The 20,018-nt window shown below is 32.1% G+C and overlaps 1 protein-coding gene across 9 annotated transcripts in view; it reads right to left on the minus strand.

The window, feature by feature from the left end:
- Positions 1 to 4,161: 4,161 nt before the first annotated feature.
- Positions 4,162 to 20,018, minus strand: part of LOC131162092 (exocyst complex component SEC6) — a 146,660-nt gene continuing 130,803 nt past the window's right edge. For 5 of the 9 annotated variants that reach the window (XM_058118240.1, XM_058118241.1, XM_058118236.1 and 2 more), the window contains 6 exons: positions 13,859 to 13,928; positions 12,614 to 12,701; positions 12,417 to 12,506; positions 12,092 to 12,208; positions 11,770 to 11,832; positions 4,162 to 4,554 (listed from right to left, as the gene is read on the minus strand). In XM_058118240.1, coding sequence (XP_057974223.1) covers positions 4,423 to 4,554; positions 11,770 to 11,832; positions 12,092 to 12,208; positions 12,417 to 12,506; positions 12,614 to 12,701; positions 13,859 to 13,928 — 560 coding nt within the window. In that variant the 3' untranslated portion in view covers positions 4,162 to 4,422. The remainder of the gene's footprint in view (positions 4,555 to 11,769; positions 11,833 to 12,091; positions 12,209 to 12,416; positions 12,507 to 12,613; positions 12,702 to 13,858; positions 13,929 to 20,018) is intronic. The other 4 variants (XR_009138679.1, XR_009138678.1, XR_009138680.1 and 1 more) reach the window with 2 other exon arrangements.

Here is a 20,018-nt window from a genome sequence, read left to right on the forward strand (position 1 = left end):
ATTTTATTTGATAAATATTGAGTGGGAAGACTTAGAAGGTTGCGGTTCTTGCCTTGTCATTGCAAGATACCTAAGCCTATATTTTTGTGTGCAAAAATCATTTTCAAAGCTTGCATTCAAACTCACTGTGCGTAGTATATTGAAAACTTCTTGTTGAGTTTGTTTGATTCAACTTGCTAGCATATTTGAAACTTTGATCTGATATTGTGATATTCGAATATTGTGTTTCAAATCTTGCTTAGATATACACTCTTGATCTAGATTGATTATTATACTTGATTGAGTGTTTAGCACATATTAGAGCACTGAACATATTTACTTATCATTCGTGCTTGCAGTATTGATTGAGTTGTACTGGTGCACGTATCTTTTTGTGTAGAAGCATATTTCCGTGTACAAATTTTATACACATTGATTGTGTTCCAGGCGCGGGACTGGAGAGGGAGACTAGCCTTGTTGAATAGTCTCGGACTGGCTTAGACCCGGTTAGGAAAGTTAGGTGCGCCATCCTGGTAAGGCATGTTGGTTGAGGTCAGCCCCTTGAATTGACCTGGTTGTAATCAATGTCGCTACACCCATTAAGTGAGCAGTAGTGGAATCCTTGTACTAGTGTAGCCAAGGTGGAGACGTATGCAATTTGGCCAAACCTTGATAACATATTGCGTGTATTGTTTACTTTTCACACTATACTTTTACTGCACGTGTATGTTTATTTATTGATTGTGAAGATTGACGCTAGGCTGTACTACACTATTGATAAAACCAGTAAACCTAGGCGATAAATTTTAAATACCCAATTAACCCCCCTCTTGGGGTTGTACCAAAACTAACAGTCAGGTTTTTAAGGAAATTCAATGTTTATTTTTATTCAGTATATGTTTTAGAAATAATATGTATAATATAATTAGTTTTGAGAAATACTGATGTTAAATTGAGAAAATCATGATTTTATAAATCATAATATTTTATTAGTACATTATGTTTTGCAGGCCAGATAATATTATGTAGAATTACTTACTTGTGTGACATGAGTTTAAATTAAATGTATTTACAGTATGCCAGAGAATGCTTATATTTCATGGAACAAACATGATTTTATAGTGATTTTAGAAAAATGATAATCAGTACAGAAACTCAGATATTTTTCAGTATATTATGATATGATAGTCAGCGCATATGCCAAGATATAATAGCCGGCGCAGATGCCATGAAAAGTATTATTATTATGATGACATGATTCATAAATTATGAAATGACAGATTTTATTTAGAAATATGTAAAAGTATCAGAAATACTTGATTCAGGAATATGAAAATGTTGTTTATGAACAGAAATATATATTATGTGAAATGTATTATATAGTATTATAGTATCAGAACCCGAATGGTTACTTACGTTAAGAGCACGGTATCGTAGCTCGCTAGTCAGATTAGTGTAGTAGTTATACCCACTGAGTGTCGACCCCAGTGGTTTTGACTGTGTACTAGGTTGGGCGGACCAGATTGGGTATATCCGACAGTGCAACCACACTAGTAAGGAAGTGTGGGTTGGTAGCCAATTAGCCTAGAAGTGTGTCAGTGTAGTAGGATACCCACTGTGTTACTGACCCGCTAGAAGTGCATGACGGTGTAGAAGGATGGGCAGGCCAGGTTAGGTGGGCGATCGTGCATAGTATGTTATGTTTGACTTAACCTAGTAGGCCAGCCAGTTTAGGTCCAACCTTTAGGCCGCACAACCCAGATCATAAAGGGTGGAGTCATGATACACGGACATCCAAGGTATAAATTTAGTATTATACAGATTTAGCAGATGATTTAAATGTTATGGAAATTCGTTATGATATAGTAAGATTATGTTTAAAAGTATAGATTTTCATGTAATATCAGTTACAACTTAAGTTATATTATAATTATATTATTTGCAGTATATGCTTATAATATGACAAACTCACGTTGCCATGTACTGATATTAGTCTATTTCTCTTACTGAGAGGTGTCGCGCCCTAATATTACAAATATTTTAGGAAATCCCGATAGACGAGTGGTGCGAGCTCAATGATAGAAGAGTTCGTAGGTACTACCCAGTTGCAAGGTAAGTAGTCGAGTCAGACTTATGATGGATTTTTGGGGTATATATGTATATAGGTAGCAATACTGAAACTCTGGTATTGTACATATGTAAAGTGTATTTTGGTTCCGCTGCTTAGGTAATATGTATGTATAAACAGGTAAATTCTCGGTACCTATGGGTCCGAGTTGACTTTGACCGTATATTATGGTATCAGAGTAATAATATTTTATGAGAAAGAAAAAAAAAATGGTTCTAGAGTCAAGGCATTACAACTAGTTTGGGACCTAGAGATCTCAAACACTGCATACACAATTTGGCACAGAAAATCAAGTCTTCAAATAGAAAAAAATAAAAAATAAAAAATAAAAACAAAAGAAATTAAAAAAAAAAATCACGTAGTAAACTACACTAAGATTTGGCTCACTACCGTAACTAAGTCCCCGACAACAGTGCCAAAATTTGGTAGGTTTGGTAAGGCTTGGGTCCTTAACTATCAAAGATAAAATTTATAACCTAACTACTCCCAAGTTTAGTAAAATAGTAAGTCGGGTGTTGATCCTCAGGGACTACAATGCAACAATGTACCAAGTTAACCTAGTTTACTACGTTGAAACAAGAAGAAAAAGATTGGATTTTAGTTTTTCTATTAAACTACAAAAGCAATTAAAATTGAATTGAAGTATTTAGGGAAAAACAATTCCGTGGTTATGAATCCACCCTAGGGCTTTAATGAGCAATAATTAGGTTCGGTCAATTATCCATACTAGGATTTTAAAGATAAGTAATTCGCTCGAGTAGCATAGGGTAGCCAAATTCACACTAATCGTCTGGAGCACGATCGAGAGAAAGGGATATACCCTACCTAGCGAACACGAATTCCTGTTTAACGTGCTCCAGAGGATTGGTGTGAACCTGACTACCCTATGCTACTCGAGCGAATTACTTATCTTTGAAACCCTAGTATAGATAATTGACCGAACCTAGTTATTGCTCATTAAAGGCCTAGGGTGGATTCATAACCAGGGAATTACTTTTCCATAAGTACTAAAATTGCTTTCATAGTTTAATCGAAAAACCAAAATTCAATCATTTTCTTTTTGTTTCAACGTAGTAAGTTAGGTTAACTTGGTATACCGCTGCACTGTAGTCCTTAAGAATTGACACCCAACTTACTCATTGTTCTATTAAACTTGGGAATAGTTAAGTTTTATAAATTTTATTTTTGTTAGTTAAGGATCCAAGTCTTACTGAACCTAAGAAATTTTGAGAGAGTGAAGTAGAATGTATTGCCGAACCATTATAAAACCATTTGCATCTCTCTTTACTTGCTCATTTACTTAATTGCCTTAATATTCGTGTAGTTATTTGGTTTGTTCAATTTTTATTTTTATTTTTTAAAATCGAGTAATCAATCACTTAGTTTTTATTAAACCCAATTCAATCCCTCTTGGTTGTCTTTGGGCCAATGATTACATTGTGTAAAAAATTTGTAGACAAAAATTTGATGTGTTAAAATATGAAGCCAAAGGCAATAATTTCAATCTCCAATTATGAATAGGTGCAACTATGTCTCATGGCTCTCTCTCTCTCTCTCTTTCTCTCTCTCTCTCTCATGAACAAACTGTTGATCAGTCGATTCACATAGTCAATCTGATCATGAAAGCAGAACCAAATGTTTTTATTCAAACTCACAATAACCCATAAAATACTTAAAAATTTGTCATATATTCTACTAAAAATTGAAAATTCTGGTGTTAGGATATCAGCATTTTAAGTTTCCCTAATTTTTTTTATGATTACAACAAAAAAAATATAAAATTACAACAGCTACAACAATGATAAAATCACAAAAAGGGAGGATGGGAGGTTAAATTCCAATTTTTTTAGAAATATTTTAGAATAATTATGAATAGTTATAATGATAAATTTGACATAATCATAAAGATATTTTGAGATAGTTGTGCATAATTAAATAAGTACTTTGAAATAATCATTGCTAGTTATAAACATAAATTTGACATCTTTGAAGAGAAGACACTAAAGAAAGAATCCCCTTTATAGTGTTGGATATGATATGAACATGCGAACAACTACCAGAACTAGCATATCTTATTGACAAGTTGAAGAGTTCCAAATATCAAATGACTTCAAAACATGAACGGCAGCCTGACTTCAATTTTAACAAAGCAACAACAAAGAATGATGAGAATAATAATAAAAATAATAATACACTTTCTACAATTTAAAATGGGAAAGAGGAAAATTTAATTTCCTCTGCAAAAGAAGAAATCTCACTAGTGTGGCAAGACTCCAGCACATTTTCCTATCAACTTCAAGTGCAAGCAACCAGATCTAAGTCAGCTTTCGCCATAGATATCCCTTGGAAGCCGAAAGTGATTTCACCCTTGAAAAAACAAAACCTGCCTTCGGGGGGTTTCCATCAACAAGAGAATGCTCATATATTTCTTTGCATTCTTGCACGACCTGTCCAATAACACAAAAACAAAATGCGGCGAGTAAGTGCTTTCTGTCTTTTATGCTCGTTAATAATATTGTGAGCAAGACGAGGAAACAAAATAACAATTTTTCTTCAAGAAAATATCATATTTTAAAGAGCAATCTGCACAATTCTAATTCTTGGGAACCTATCACTAATTTATAAAGATTTGAACAAATGTACCAATTTGATGTAAAAACTAAAGGGCATTAGATCTTCCATATCAATTTTTTCTATTGTATACAGAGTTTAAATTCAGGGATGTACACTTTTGTATTTTCACATTGATTTTCTTTGCACTAATATTAAGACCCTCATTATGAGCTGCAGGAAGGTGCGCCCATGTATGGGATTCAAATCCACCGAAATGTTTATGCTATTATCATACTACTTATTTGCGCTTTAGATGCCAGGCAGAAGCACCCGCAGAATGCTTGTGATCCTCGGCGCTCAAATAACGTACCATGATTAAAAGAAATTAAATTGCATCAAACACATGTTTAGTATGCGCAAACTGGGAAGCACTCGCTCGGTCTTATGAAGTATGAAAGCTAGGGGCCAAGCATATGACATATTTGCCATTGATAACAGTCACAAGTACAGGCACAGAGAGAGAGAGAGATGACGCAGGTGGCCTGTTGGACCTGGCCTGAACGCAAGCTCGACGCCCCCACGAATCTAGCCTAGGTACAACAATTATATATATGCTGGGTACTATACTATAAATCATTTTATATACAAAAATATACTTAATCTTTCAAGGAAAAAGACATTTTAAACACAAAATCCTTCTATCTTTTAAAAGTAGGACATTTGTGTGTGGTGCATGTGCTGAGTGCAATAGTAGAAACTATTTTATATACAAAAATACTCTATCTTTTAAACATAAGATAAAATGTCTATACTATATGTAAAAGTACAAATATTATAGATCATTTTATGAACAAAAATATTTTTGCTTTATAAAAAAAATATTCATAAAATACACACCCTCAATCACAATTTAACAAATTTATTTGTAATCAAAATAATAAACTTACAAATTAACCATTAAGTAAACAAAAAAATAGTAGCTGTAAATACTTTTAGTTATTGACTGTTAATTAATATAAACATTTAGCTAGTAATTCCTATAGACTGGTCTCAACACTAATGGATTCTGCTGATATGTCCTTTGTACTACTTTAGCGTGTAGACAAAACATTATTTCAATACTTTTAAAATCAATAGCATGTCACAAACATATAATATATATATTCATACTGTTCCTAACTTCTAATAAACATTTAAATTAAAAAGAAAAAAATTAAACGTCAGTTTATCCATGTAAAAAAATAAAAATCAATTTTCCTATATTGAAACTTTCACATGCATCTATGAAATTAAATAACTAAAAAAATCTCAATAAATACAAATATGCCAAATATTTTGTCAAAATCATTCTTTTAGATAACAATACCTCGACTCAAAATTATTTCACATCTCTATACATGTATTTTAGAACATTGTATCTACACTACCTATATTTATACATCATGTTATATAATACCCCATATTAACTTTATTTGACAGTTTTGATATTGAAAGGGACAGTCCCATATGATATCTCCATCTAAATCATATACCTTTTATTTAGTTTTTTTTTTATAGAATTTTAATTTTGAAATATATATGTGCATTAGGTGTAAATTTTCACTATATGATAATTAATTTTTAACTTTTATACATTTGTAGTTTTAACTTTCAACATGAAATTTAAATTTTTTATAGCAACAGTTTTACTTGTTTGTATTGTGTTTTCATGTAGTGTTTCTTATTTGCAAAATATTAAAATAATGCTCAATTTACACAATAAAGTGGTACAAGATGACTTAGCAGCACAATTCAATAGTCTTCATCCACAATTCATTTTCTTTGGAAAAAATAACACAACACACTAAGAATAATATGCTTGGGGGCAGAGGCACACGTCTCAAAACGCAGGTACCACTAGGTAATGCGGAGGTTGTAGGCTCAAGTTGTGTTGGTTGCTCTTCACGTGCTTGCCCTATACAACTAGCCTAGAGCATGTTTTAGTGTGGAACCAACCCTATCACATGCTTATGACCTGGTAACTAACTTGTTATAGGCTGTAACATCGCTGCTCCCCGGTTTGGTGCTACCGGAGAGTGTCTGAAGGGCTTGTCAAGGATCTGGTGCGCCAGGTTACCCAAAATTTTTATAAAAAAAAAAAAAGAAAAAACTACGAATAATTTATTAAAGACAGGCAAAATATTCATAAAAATAAATAAGACCAACTAAGAATAGATTCAATTGCATTTAGAAAGTTTATTTTATACACCCTAAGATTTGACCAAAAATAAGTTCTTTCCATAAATGAAACAAAGAAGGTATATCGTAAAAAAATATGTATAAATATTTTATAAACCAAAAGCATGACTTGCAAACCCAAAAGAGTGCAACACAAAAGCTCATACCGCTGCAATAAAAATTTATATATCTTCTTTAAAGAAATGTACTCACTCATACCAAAAAGAATTGTATATTATTGTCGTAAACTTCACATGCATCTTATAAAATTCAATAACAGCAAAATCTCTAAACCAAAAAAATCCTAATATGTTAAATATGTCAATAAACATCCCTGTGAGTAATACCCTAAAATTTTCAAAATATCCTACACATCTTCATACATGTATTTTAAAACATTTTATCTAGACATCCATTCTAACAGATTACAGCATTCACATAAACTGTTACTAATAAGTTATACCAACTTTATTTGACTTTTTACATCGATATGATATTTTTGTCCATACTATGTACCTTTTTCTTTTAAATTTTTAGTTTAGAACTATGTGATTTATTAGTAAATAAAAATTATAAATATTAAATCAAAATAAGTATAATTTATTATCAATAAATCTAAAGTGTATATATGGACTAACACTAGAAAGCTATATTACAATAATAAGAATTAAAGACTTTCTCGTAAAGTTAGGTAAATAGAAATATTTTTTTTTCCGCTTGGAGGTAAATAGAGATTTAGCCTTTTCTAAACGTCATATTTTTAGTTATTGAAAAATATGAAATATTGGCACTTCTATAAAGGGTGTAATGTTTGGATAATATCAACATATTTTGGACAGCCCTACAACATGCACATGGCAATTCATAAATGTTTCCATAATTTTATAAATATAATGTTAATGTCTGACATTTCTCTAACAATTCTTAAGTACCATTTGGACAGTTGAATACTTTTTAAACATGTTTTAAATATATAATGACACATTGTAATTTGACCTTATTTTATTTTATATATAAAAATTATAATTACAAAATAAGAACACTACACCTTTGAGTTTTTTTAAAGATTTGCACATAGCAAAGGTGCATCTCATGAAATTTCTAAAAGAATGCAACAATGTTAAATCTTTAGTCCAAGAGCATCTCTCTTGAATTTTTTCAAAAGGATAGGAGGCACAGATACTTCTTACAATATGACCCCCATATTCCATGCTTCTCACTAAACTCGAATTCGTCTCACCATTAGTCCCACCCTTCCAAAATGATTTCCAATTTGCCCCATCATTAGTATTTGGGGATTTTGAATGGAACTAAATGTTGACAGATACCAAGTCCAACTAGATTGCACTAGTAACCCTAAACTATTGATTGAGTTTCATACTCCTTTTCCAACCAATGACTGTTTCATACTTGTACCCAAACTATTGACTAATCCCAAAATTTGGGGACGAGTGTGAAACTTAATAGTTTAGACAATATTGGTGCAGTAGTTTGGGTTCCATGTAAATTCCGCTATTGAGAGTAATGGTAGGTTGAAACTGAAACCAGTTTGAGAGTTTGGCAGTAAAGAAGAAGGAACAGAAGTTTAGGAATGAGCATAAGACACAAGTTATAATTTGAGGACTATTAGTGTAATTTACCCTTTTCAAAACCTTCTTTTCTTTATAGTGAAATCACGTAGCACTGATAATTCTATAAGGGTGTTGTATTCCATGTTTTATTCGTAACATTGACACTCTTTGGACACTTCTCCAACATATATCTAACACTTCATTAAAGTGTCCATAATTTTAAATATGCATTTTTAATGTCTAAAACTTATCTAACATTTTTCTAACATTGCTTACACTTATCCAACACTACTACTTAACATATAAATCCTTCTCTACCAATATTCATGATCTTAAAAAATAAACCGTAACTCTCTACCTCATTCTAAGATATTCTAGGTCTACCCCTGCTCCTACTACCACTAACATTAGTTAGCCACTCATCACTAGTGCATAATTAGGTGCACGTTGCATGTGCCCAAACCTTTCAACTGTCACCCCATTAAATGGAATAAGTCATTATACTACATAGTTTACAAAAATAAAAAAGAAGAATATGAATATGTATTTATTAAATATTTTTTTATTGAGTAATATATAAATTTTAATGTAGGTCACAAATAATATATTAAAATATAATATTACATAATTTTAATCTATGTGCACAATTTATCATTTTGTGTCCCAATATTTTTAAAATTTGTCATGTCTTTGTATCAATATTATATTGTAGAATTCAATCATAACAAATACATAAATTACTATAAAGAACTTCAAGCAACCATACTTTGACTTCCAAGCTTGATTATGCTATTGTGTCATCAATTTCCTTTAAAAAGCCCCTTAAATTTCTAAGAAAAATTATCAAAATAAATTATTTAACATCACTGAATTGGAATCACATGCAACGAATGTGACATGTTTACAAGTACAATATATAAAGTAAGAATAGTGTAAATCATTTCATAAACAAAAATATCCTTATCTTTTAAAAGTAAGATAATATAATTTTACAAAGAATCTTAAACTCAACCAAAATTATATAAAGTTGCATTTAAAAAGTTTATTTTAAATATAATAATGTTCAAACTTGAAAAAGAAGAATTTTGTTAATAAATAAAAATAAGATATTACAATATTTAATAAAGAAGATATATGACAGAAAAAAAAAATGCTAGGTAAACCTCTTAGACATCTTCTAATACTATTACAAAGTGTCTAATATCATTTAAATGAACAATATTTAACTTCTAAAAATAACTATTAGGAATAAAACCATATACCTAAAAGTACCATCTGGCCAAATTTATTTGAAATCTAGAGAACCCCAACAATTGGCATTAAGTAAATAAAAACTAGTAATTATAAAATTTTAGCTAACAAAAAATTTATATAAGTGTTAAAGTACTAATGCATATGGAATTCTGTATCAAAACTATTGAATTTCACTCATTAGGCCCCTTGTAGCACTTTAGCATGTAAATCAAATATTATTTTAATATTTTATAAATAAAGTATTGACTCACAGATACAATAAACAAAAATTTAATATTATTTATATGAAGAAATTAAATTTCGTGGACAGATTAAATTTCATCATCCCCATAAAAATTTAAAACTAATTCTTATGTATTAAAGTTTTTATATACATCACACATGCATCTTAAAAAATTAAAGAATAACCCTGGTTTTTTTCAAAATACCTTACACATATCTATGACCTACAAATGGATTTTAAAATATTTTGTCAGTATAATTATTTTAATTGGCTACTATATGAACAGATACTTCGATGCTCTCATTTTCAAGTTGACAAGAATGTGTGATCTTCGTTTATATTATTTAGCTTTTTCCTTTTTAACATGAAATTCGAGCAACAATTTGATCTATTAGTAGATTTATTAATATCAAATCCAAATATGTATGATGAAAACAAGGTATTATCAATATATTTAAAATGTAATATACATCAAATTAGCAGTAGTAACTATTCTACAACTTCATAAAACAAGAACTATTTTTTTTTCTAAGCCTAGATAAACAAATGTTTAATGGTTTTGAGATTTTAAACCTAAAAATATAACTCTAGGTATCATATTTTAGTTATTGCGAACCATGAAGCAGCAATTCAGTAACAGTGTCGTGCCTTTGTCATATCTATAATACTGGCATTCTTTATAGTTTATACACTTTGAACCCCTTCATAAATGTGTTTATAGCCTTAAAAGTATAATCTTAATATCTAATACTTCAACACTTCTCTTACAATCTTTGGAACTTCTCTAAAAGTTTGTTTAAACATGCTTAAAAAATATAATAATGCATTGGAATGATATATTATTCAACTTACAAAAACAGCAATACAACTTTCAGAAAACCATAATCAACTTATGAACATTTTCAATGGAAGAAATCATATATTGAGAGTTTAGTGTCATGTAAATATTAGAAATTAATATCTTTAATAAGAAACATATTCAAATATAATATTATATAACTTGAATTTATGTGTTCTTGTTATATCATGTTTTATATTTTTAAGATTTGTCATGCCCTTATATTAGGGATGAGCAAATGGTCAGCTCTACAAATTCATTTAGAAGTAAAGGAATTTTTTTTTTTTAAAAGTTCTCACCACCAAACTGAAAGAATTATTCAATCTATCATTACCAAATTGATAAGTTTTTTGGTTAATTTGGATTTAACCCAATAAGGCATACTGTTGTATCAATATTGTATCATACCAGTATCCCATGTTTGTGTACGTATTTTAATTTCAAACAGAATACAGTTTTTCATATATACTCTAAGTTTTCTATTCAAATTTACAAACTTGATTATGACATTGCATATCAATTTGTTTTAAAAAACAGGAAACTTGTATTTAAATTATCAAAATATATCAACCAATGTTATTCATTTGCAATCACACACAACATGCATACCATACTATATAGGTTTATCTTGTTTGTAGACCATCAAAAAATAATTTAATATGTAAAATAAATGTTCTATATATCCTATATATTTATATTTTTATAGAAATATTATATGTGTGTGTGTGTGTGTGTACGCTTGATTTTTAGATATATTTTATATTTGGAATATTTCAAATCTTTAAGGGCAGGCCTAGCAGAGCATGTTCAAGTCCATTCAAACTCTAAAAAAATAAAATAAAATAAAATAAAATAAAAAAATCTTGGTTTAGCCAGAGGTAGAGCCAGCCTGCCTAGTGCTCTCCTCTATTCTCGATGTCACTAAAGGAGTTGCTTAAATTTGAAGTTGTATTAAAAATCCCAGTCTAATGCTTGAGATTGGTATTGAGGAAAGTAGTGTGCATACCTCTTTAGCATCCTTCCGTGGTATGCCTTCTCGCAGTCCCACAAGTTTCTCAACCACCTCTGGCTGAAAAAAAGTAGAAATCAGAGACTCAGAATTGAGGAATTCAGGAATTTTGAACGATATACAAATTCTAAAACCTCAGCCATTTCATGACAGTAGGACAAAATAAACTGAAATTGCAGAAGATAAATAGATGTTATTCCACCATACTCAAATCAGCATGTGAAGACCACAAAATACAAAACTACGATAAAGGATGGCAAAATTAAGACCAAAAGAAATTTTTTGGCCAGATGAGCATACATTAATCAATATTACTTACAGGACAATCGGGTTGATGTTCAAGTATATTCGTGTAGACGAGCGTGAAGGAATCCAAGCTTTCAGCAGAAGCAAGCTCCCTCAAATCGCTTAGTATTCTAACCCTGGTTTCAACTTTCTGTAGATCATAAAAATCTAATTGAAGGAACATTATGTTGATAAATTAATTCAAAGAAAAGTGCATAAAATCATTAGTGTACTGGAAATTTCTTTAATTGAATTTTGAAGTAACTGAAGGAAACCTTACAGGGTAACTAAATTTAATACACAAAAAAGAAATCTAAAACTATATGTGGACTAGCCACTAAACAAGAAGTGGCACTTACAGAAACACTTATGTACTCCCTGAAGAAATCCAAGAGAACCTCTTCATCTAACCTCATTCGTTCAATTGTTTCTTCCTTAATATAGTTTCTCTACAATCAAAAGCACCATTAAGACACTAAAGTAATGCAAAGATAAATTATAAAGCAAAATATGTGTCCAATAAACATAACAAAAACTCCCTTTATAAGGATAACACCTGTGTGAGAAGATGATCAACATAAACCACCACACTTTCCTCCAGGCAAGCTTCAACAAATCTCCTAAATGATCTTTCTTCAATGTACCTTACACAAACACAAGTAAAAGCAAAATGCTACGAGTGTTTAGCTCACTACAAAGATAAGCTAGAGCCATGACTAGAGCTCTGAAAAATGATAACGACATTAATTTTCTGCATAATATAACTTGAGTTCCAGTTCAAGCTGTAGTCAGCAAATGGTGATAATAAAACATGTCCCCAAAGAATAAAACTAATTGCTTTCATCTTTGACGAAAGAAAACAGCAAGATGAATAGGAGAAGTCAAGTAGCAAAACCATTAACCAATAGAGGACCCTGTTCCCAATCTTGTGTGAACCTAAACATAGAGTATGTATCTTCCAAAATTGTCCATTATACCTAATAGACGCGTCTGTAAAATGTCCACAATGAATAATGTATATGCACATGAGAGAGAGAGAGAGTATTCACAGCATGGCCTCCTGCATCCTATTAGTATTATATGATGCAGTAATAGATCATATCATATGCCTGTAGTCCACTAGAAATGAAGATTATGGACATAAATTATAAATAAATAAAAAAAAAGTTTGGGGGGAGGGCAACTCACGAACAGGGAAAGAGATAAGGGACGACATTATATTCTGCTGGAAAATGATAGCATACCAACTTTTTGACAAACAATCTGTCCAAGAAAAAGAAAGAAAAAGAGAAAGAAAAAACTATTCACCTATAAATTCTTATTTACCAGATAAAAGAATATTGCACCTCTAATTTTGTTTGTTTCTCCAAGAAGATGTGGTAAAAGCAACAGATATATCATCCCATGTTCCCAGCCATTATCTTACCTATTTAAGAGGGAAGGGAAGGGAAGGGAAGGAGTAGGCTGAAGATTAAAACAAGTATAAATTTCCGATCCCAAAGATGTGCAACAAAGTGTTAGGCCCCAGACAGCTCAACAGTTTCCATTCTATACATAGAAGTTATTCATTCTTGCAACATAGAAACCATAGAATTGATGTTCCATGCTCTCCTGATGCATATGCAGGACTGCTACCCACCCAGCAAGCTGTCTACCCGCATTTTATTTTTGGCATCAAAGGTTAGAGGCATTCTCAAGCTCAACTTTCATATGTCCTCATGCAGAAGGGATGCAAACCAGGAATGACATGTTAAATATTAATGCATGCATAATATTTTAAAATTAGGGATAAGAAACTTACATCTTCACATCTGTAAAATAATCACCAAATGTGGCGACTAGGTATTCAGTGACCTGCCCTTCACACCATTCTGCTCCAAAACAAAAAAAAACAAAAAAAGAAAACTCAATTCAGATGGAGATAAATAAGAAACTTGATCAAATACCTTTGTAACTAGAACAAACCCGGGGAAAAAAAATTCCCTAACGAGTTGAAATTATGGCAACACGAAGGCTAAGAAATTCAACCAAATATTTGGTGTGGTCACAGATAGCTTGAAAAGCTACAAGAACTGTTTACAATTTCCTAATAGGTTTTGAAGAAATATTATTTGATTACATTATGCCAGATCGCCTCCATGATTTTCCACAAAATATACCCTGTTGTCACGGTCCGAATATACCACACCTTTGTGAAGGTCCGTGTGCCGCTAGCTAAAGCACTCTTTTTTAATGAGCAAGACTAGCATTTACCATGATTGACCAATAGAACACTTCCATAGTCATTCAAAGAAGTATAAGCAAAAGCAGTAAGCAACTTACAAAAGCAATGACACACAAGCAATAAACATTGAAGCAATGTAATTCATTAATTAACACCTCCGTTAACAATGTGTGTCTAGCAAGGAAGGCAACTAAGGTAAACATTTTACAATAGCTAGTGAGTTTTACAAGTTGATGAATACTCACCCTCCCCTAAAGAGCTTTCCATGCTATTCTCATTCTGGCACTAGGGAGCATCAATATGACCTAAGAGTCATACTCCCCTTCTTAGCCCAGGTAAAAACCATCTCTGAAAAATAACCTTGCATTAGTATTTACATGATGGAAACCCATCCCAAGCGCATGAGATAAGCAGTCGTAGGCAAGCATAATGCCCATAACTTATGTGGTCGACGTCCTTGTAGACTTTGACACTAGGTAGACTTCAAATTTTTCCACGAAATGTTGCATATCTTCAGCAAAAACCCAGTTGATTTCTTCGTCGCAAAGGCCTTCCCACTTCACTAAGAACTCTTGCCACTTTTCCCTTAAGGATGTGAACTCTCTATTTGCATGGATGTCTTCAATTTCTTGTTTGTAGGCTTGCACTGTCTTCATTTCTGCTCTGGTTGACTGATTTCTGCTTGCATCTTCAGTGTCAGTGTTGAACAGTTCGAGGCAGCTGATGTGAAACACGAGATGCACTTTCATCTAAGCCGGAGGGTCAATTCTGTAAGAAGCCTTCTTGACAATGGCGAAGATGGGGTCTGGTCCTTTATATTTACGAAGTAGTCTCCCACCTCATCCTCATGGGGACATGATTTGTTCAGGATTGAGCTTTCAGACTGGTTGGTCATGGTTCTAGTCCAAGGAAATAGCTTCTTTTCATAAAATTAGGGATAAGGCTGCATACACTGTGATGACCCTCCCCTTACCCTTGCAAAGCGAGGAGCCTAATAGCTTGGGGATGCCCTTTTATGCTTCTTAAAGGAAATTAAACCATCCATAATACAAGGGTCTAATGCTTGACCAACTCTCCATGATAATAATGCTTTTATGAGAGTCAACCTTTTGGAAAATATGTTGTTCATACATGAAAGGCCATTCCCTAAAAAATTTCATAGATTCAAGGCAGACAAATTTAAAACTACTAAAAATATTAAACTTCAAGTGCTCTTGTTCTTCATATAAATTAGTATAAGGGTGGACCTAGGGGTGGCATTCCCCTCCATAAGTTCCAAAACTTTAGATACATATATACACATAGATGCATGTGCTTTTTGTTGCATTATTGTCCATTTCGTCTTTTCTAGTGGTTCATTGAAAGGCCTAGCGTACCGAAGGTTGCCTGTGCTCAACTTGATAGTTCCTAGAATTCTCTAGAGTGGGACAACACACATGGTGCATCTATGAAAAACTCAAGCATAGATCAGACTAGACCGGGAGGTCAAACCTATATAGATGGTGAGCAAACTAAGATAATTCAAAAACTTGGCTTCATGGGCGTTTACATGATCACTTTTATAGTTCATTTTCCTATAGATATTTCATGCAAGGAAAGTTGAAAGTTGATGTTCAATTTGCTGACTAGCGAGAGTTCACCATGTGCACACAGGAGGTGACTTCTCTGTTGTAGAACTTAGTGACAGAATGCAAGAGTTAGTTAAATAAATTAGGGAGTTGGTTAATAGTCTCTTGTGTTAGCCTCAAGGTTTCATGGCCTAATTTTGATGATAACAAACTACTTAAAAACTAACAACTTTGACCTTGAGTGGTGGTAAACAAGTTTTAATGAATTCAAGTTGGAAGAAATGGACAAAGTTTGAAAAATCATTCAAGACTTTCATATTATGTATTTGTTGTATTTTCTGAATTTAGTGAATGTAAATCTCCTAGAATGTAGTGATCACAACACAAAAAGTAACAAAACCAGGAAAAAGAAGCAAATTGGAAACTGTTCTGGACTGTCAACCTGGGGCTGTCGATCGGGCCCCATGAGCTGGTCGATAAGCCTTTTCAAAATGGCCGGGTGGTCAACCACCCTCCTTGGGCTGGTTGACTGGCTTTGGCAAAAGGCCTGGGCCCTTGACTAGTCCAAGGAACAAGTTGAACGGCCCTACTTTTTAGAGACACTAATAGTCTAATTTTTACTCCAATGGCTAGTGCCAAGTCGATTAGCCTCTAGAAGCAATTGACCAGTCTGATAAAAAACAAGACTCTAACAAGCAAAAACAACTAGTGTGACCAAGATTTCTATAAATATGCCCTCTAAAGCCCAATGAGCAGTACCTATGCCATCTATACTAATATTTGAAAGTCATAAACACTCTCATCTCTGCATAACTCTTTTTTGTTCAAGAGATTTGGCATAGATGAAGCAAAGGAGATAGGCACTCCTATGAGTACCATAATCGAGCTTGACAACAATGAGCAAGATAAATGCATAGATGTTAAGCAATATAGGTATGATTGGTAATCTTTTATATTTAACTGCAAGTAGACTAGATGTCATGTTTAGTGTTTATATGCGTGTTAAACTTCAAGCTAATCCTAAGGAGTCACACTTAGTTGCCATAAAATGTATTTTTCGATATCTTGTTGGCACTCAAGACCTAGGACTTCGGTATCCGAAAGGCACATTTTTTATGCTGATTTTGCCAATTGCAAAATGAACTATAGGAGTAATAGTGGGACTTGTCACTTCCTAACACTCACTTATAGCACAGTTTAGCAAGAAATGAAATTCCGTTGCATATTATAACTATTATTATTAATATATATATTATAAGCAATTATTATAACACAAAAAGTAATAGAATAGTATTAAATTATAAAATACTATGATGTAATTGTGGTATGATTATTTATTTATCATATTATTATGTATAACCTTAAAATAAGATAAAATTTAATATTATTAATATCATTAAAACTAATATATAACAGTAAATTTTACAAGTTATATAATATACAAAAATAGAATAAAATACTATTGTGTAGTAAAATATAATGCTATGGTGGTGTTTTAATATATTATTATTTTATATTAAATAATAAATTATGTTATAGTATAAATGATTTTTTTTAAATTTAAAAAATGACATATTAAAATAGAATACTTATAAAAATAAGATAAAATATAATATTAATGATATAACTCAAACAAAATATAAAAAATATGATAAAATATAATATGTCAATTAAAATCAAGTACATGATTATCAAAAATATTTTATTGTATATAGCTTAATAAAATAATATTATATAATAATTATATATTTATAATATTATTTTATATTAAATTAATTGAATAAAATTTTTTATACTAATTAGACACATTTCCAATTCCTGTCTATATAAATATCAAATGCTATAATATAATTTTGATTCCAATCTTTTGTCAAACCAAACATGAGAGAGGAATCTAACATTCCGTTTTTGATTCTTGTGAATTCTGATTGTAATTCCAATTTCAATTGTGAACCAAACGCTACCTTAAGTTTAAGTAACCCAATCCCCCCCCCCCCCCTTTTTTTTGGGTTGCCTTTGGGACAACATCTTGAAGAAGGGTTAGGTTCAATAGTCTCATTTTCGTTTTCTGCAACGGCATGGACATCCTTTTAAGTTTCCAATGGTCATAAGGAAAGAAATAAATGACAAGCAAACAATATATGTTGATATCAGAATCAAGACAACTCAAACAAGGACAATATACACCACTAATGATGTTCACAATAAGAATGCGTAATAAATAAAGTGCCTATGTATGGGTGCACATGGCTAGGTGTCATGAGCTGAAAATTTTACTCCGTGGGAAGGGGGATATAAGGCACTAGTTCTAGCACACAAGCTTAATTAGTCATCTGAAAATAAATCATAATCACCTCATGAACAATTTCACAAGCATCGCATACAAATTAAGAGACAATAGTAAGCAAGCATGAAAGTAAACAAGTCAAGCATTAAATTGTAAAGCAATGCAATTCATATGATTGCACCTCCATAGGCAACTGTTTTTAATGAGGGAGGCAAGTAGGCAAAATATGTCCACAATTTCTATTGAGTTACAAACTTGATGAAAACTCACCATCAATATAACTGAGTCATACTCCTCTTTTTCTCTAAGGCATTACTCTTCCAAAGAATAAACCCAGCACTAGAATTTACATTATGGCTAACCACCTAATCAACACAAGAGATGTGGTCATAGGCAAGAGCTTTGTACAAGCTTAGCTCATAATGTTCTCTCCCACTTATGGGATCGACGTCCTTGTAGACTTTGATGCTAAATACTCATTTAACTTTATCCCCAAATAGTTGTGTCTTCCTTGACATCCAACTAATTTCTTCATCTCCAATGCATTTCCACTTCACTAAGAACTCGTGTCATTATGGCCTTGATGATGTTAACTCTGAGTATTTCAACTTCATGTCTTAGGTTGTAAGGTCTTGAGGCAACTAATATGAAACACACACACAAAATGCACTCTCATCCAAGCCAAAGCATCAACTTTGCAAAAGGCTTTCTTGACTTTGGCCAATATGGAAATTGGTCGTCTATATTTACAAAATAGTCTCCTATCTAACTTCGCATTGACTTTATCTATTCTAGATAAAGCTTAACAAGCACAAAGTCTCCCATGTTGAAGTGCAACAATCTTTTCCCTTGATCAATCTGCTTCTTCATCTGCCTAGAATCATTCTCCAAGTAGACTTAGCCAATCTCCGCATTCCATCTCCATTCTTTGGCGAAGATGTATATTTTCAAACTTTTTCCTGTGTACATTCTCAGTTTCTTTAGCTAGTAACAAGCTAAAAAAGACTTTAGTTGATTATTAAGTTCTTTTCATCATTAAAACAAATTTGAGCAACATTGAGTCACTACACCCAATTCTTCTGGTAGGCAGTGATGAAATGGCGCAACTCTTGTAGGAGCCCATTGGACCTCTTCATCTAGCCATCAGTCTACAAAGGATATCTGGTATAGATGTCAAGTAGTAAACCGAGAGTTTTGAAAAGTTCTAAGCAGAATTTTCCTACCTTGTGTCACTAGAAGTTCCACCTCCTTAATACCCCTCAACGAGCTTGCAACAGTAGTTGGCAAGCTTAAGAAAGGCATGCAAGTTCTTGAATGTCATTAAGATCTTCCAATATTGAATAGCTCTCACTTTCTTCATATCCATTCCAATATAGACTTGTTCAATCATATGGCCACGGAACTTAACAATCTTCTAAGAAAAAGAACATTTCCCATTTTCACATGTAAGTTATTATCTTTCAACAAACACTTTTTGTAGATTAACTTAATGTTTTTCGATAGTAGAATTGTAGACATCAATGTCATCAATGTATACCATGACAAAATTGTCAAGGTAATCATGAAACACCTAATTCATTAATGTGCACAAAGTCGTTGGCACAATCATTAACATGAAAGGCCTCATTAAGAACTCATAAGCCACACATTGCATCATGCAAGTAGTCTTCGGCATGGTCTTAAATTTCCACGAAATTGTCAAAATTTCCGATTTCCGTCACCCTCGAAATCGAAATGGCAATTGATTTCCGTCTTTCATAATTTCCGTCGAAATCTCAACGAATTATCCGAAATTTATAGAAACCTCGAAATTTTAGCAAAATTTGTCAAAATTTTAACTATACAATAAAATTTCGTCGAAATTCAAACGAGAGATTCGAGA

Source organism: Malania oleifera, chromosome 8, assembly GCF_029873635.1.
Source record: "Malania oleifera isolate guangnan ecotype guangnan chromosome 8, ASM2987363v1, whole genome shotgun sequence".
NCBI lineage: Eukaryota > Viridiplantae > Streptophyta > Magnoliopsida > Santalales > Ximeniaceae > Malania > Malania oleifera.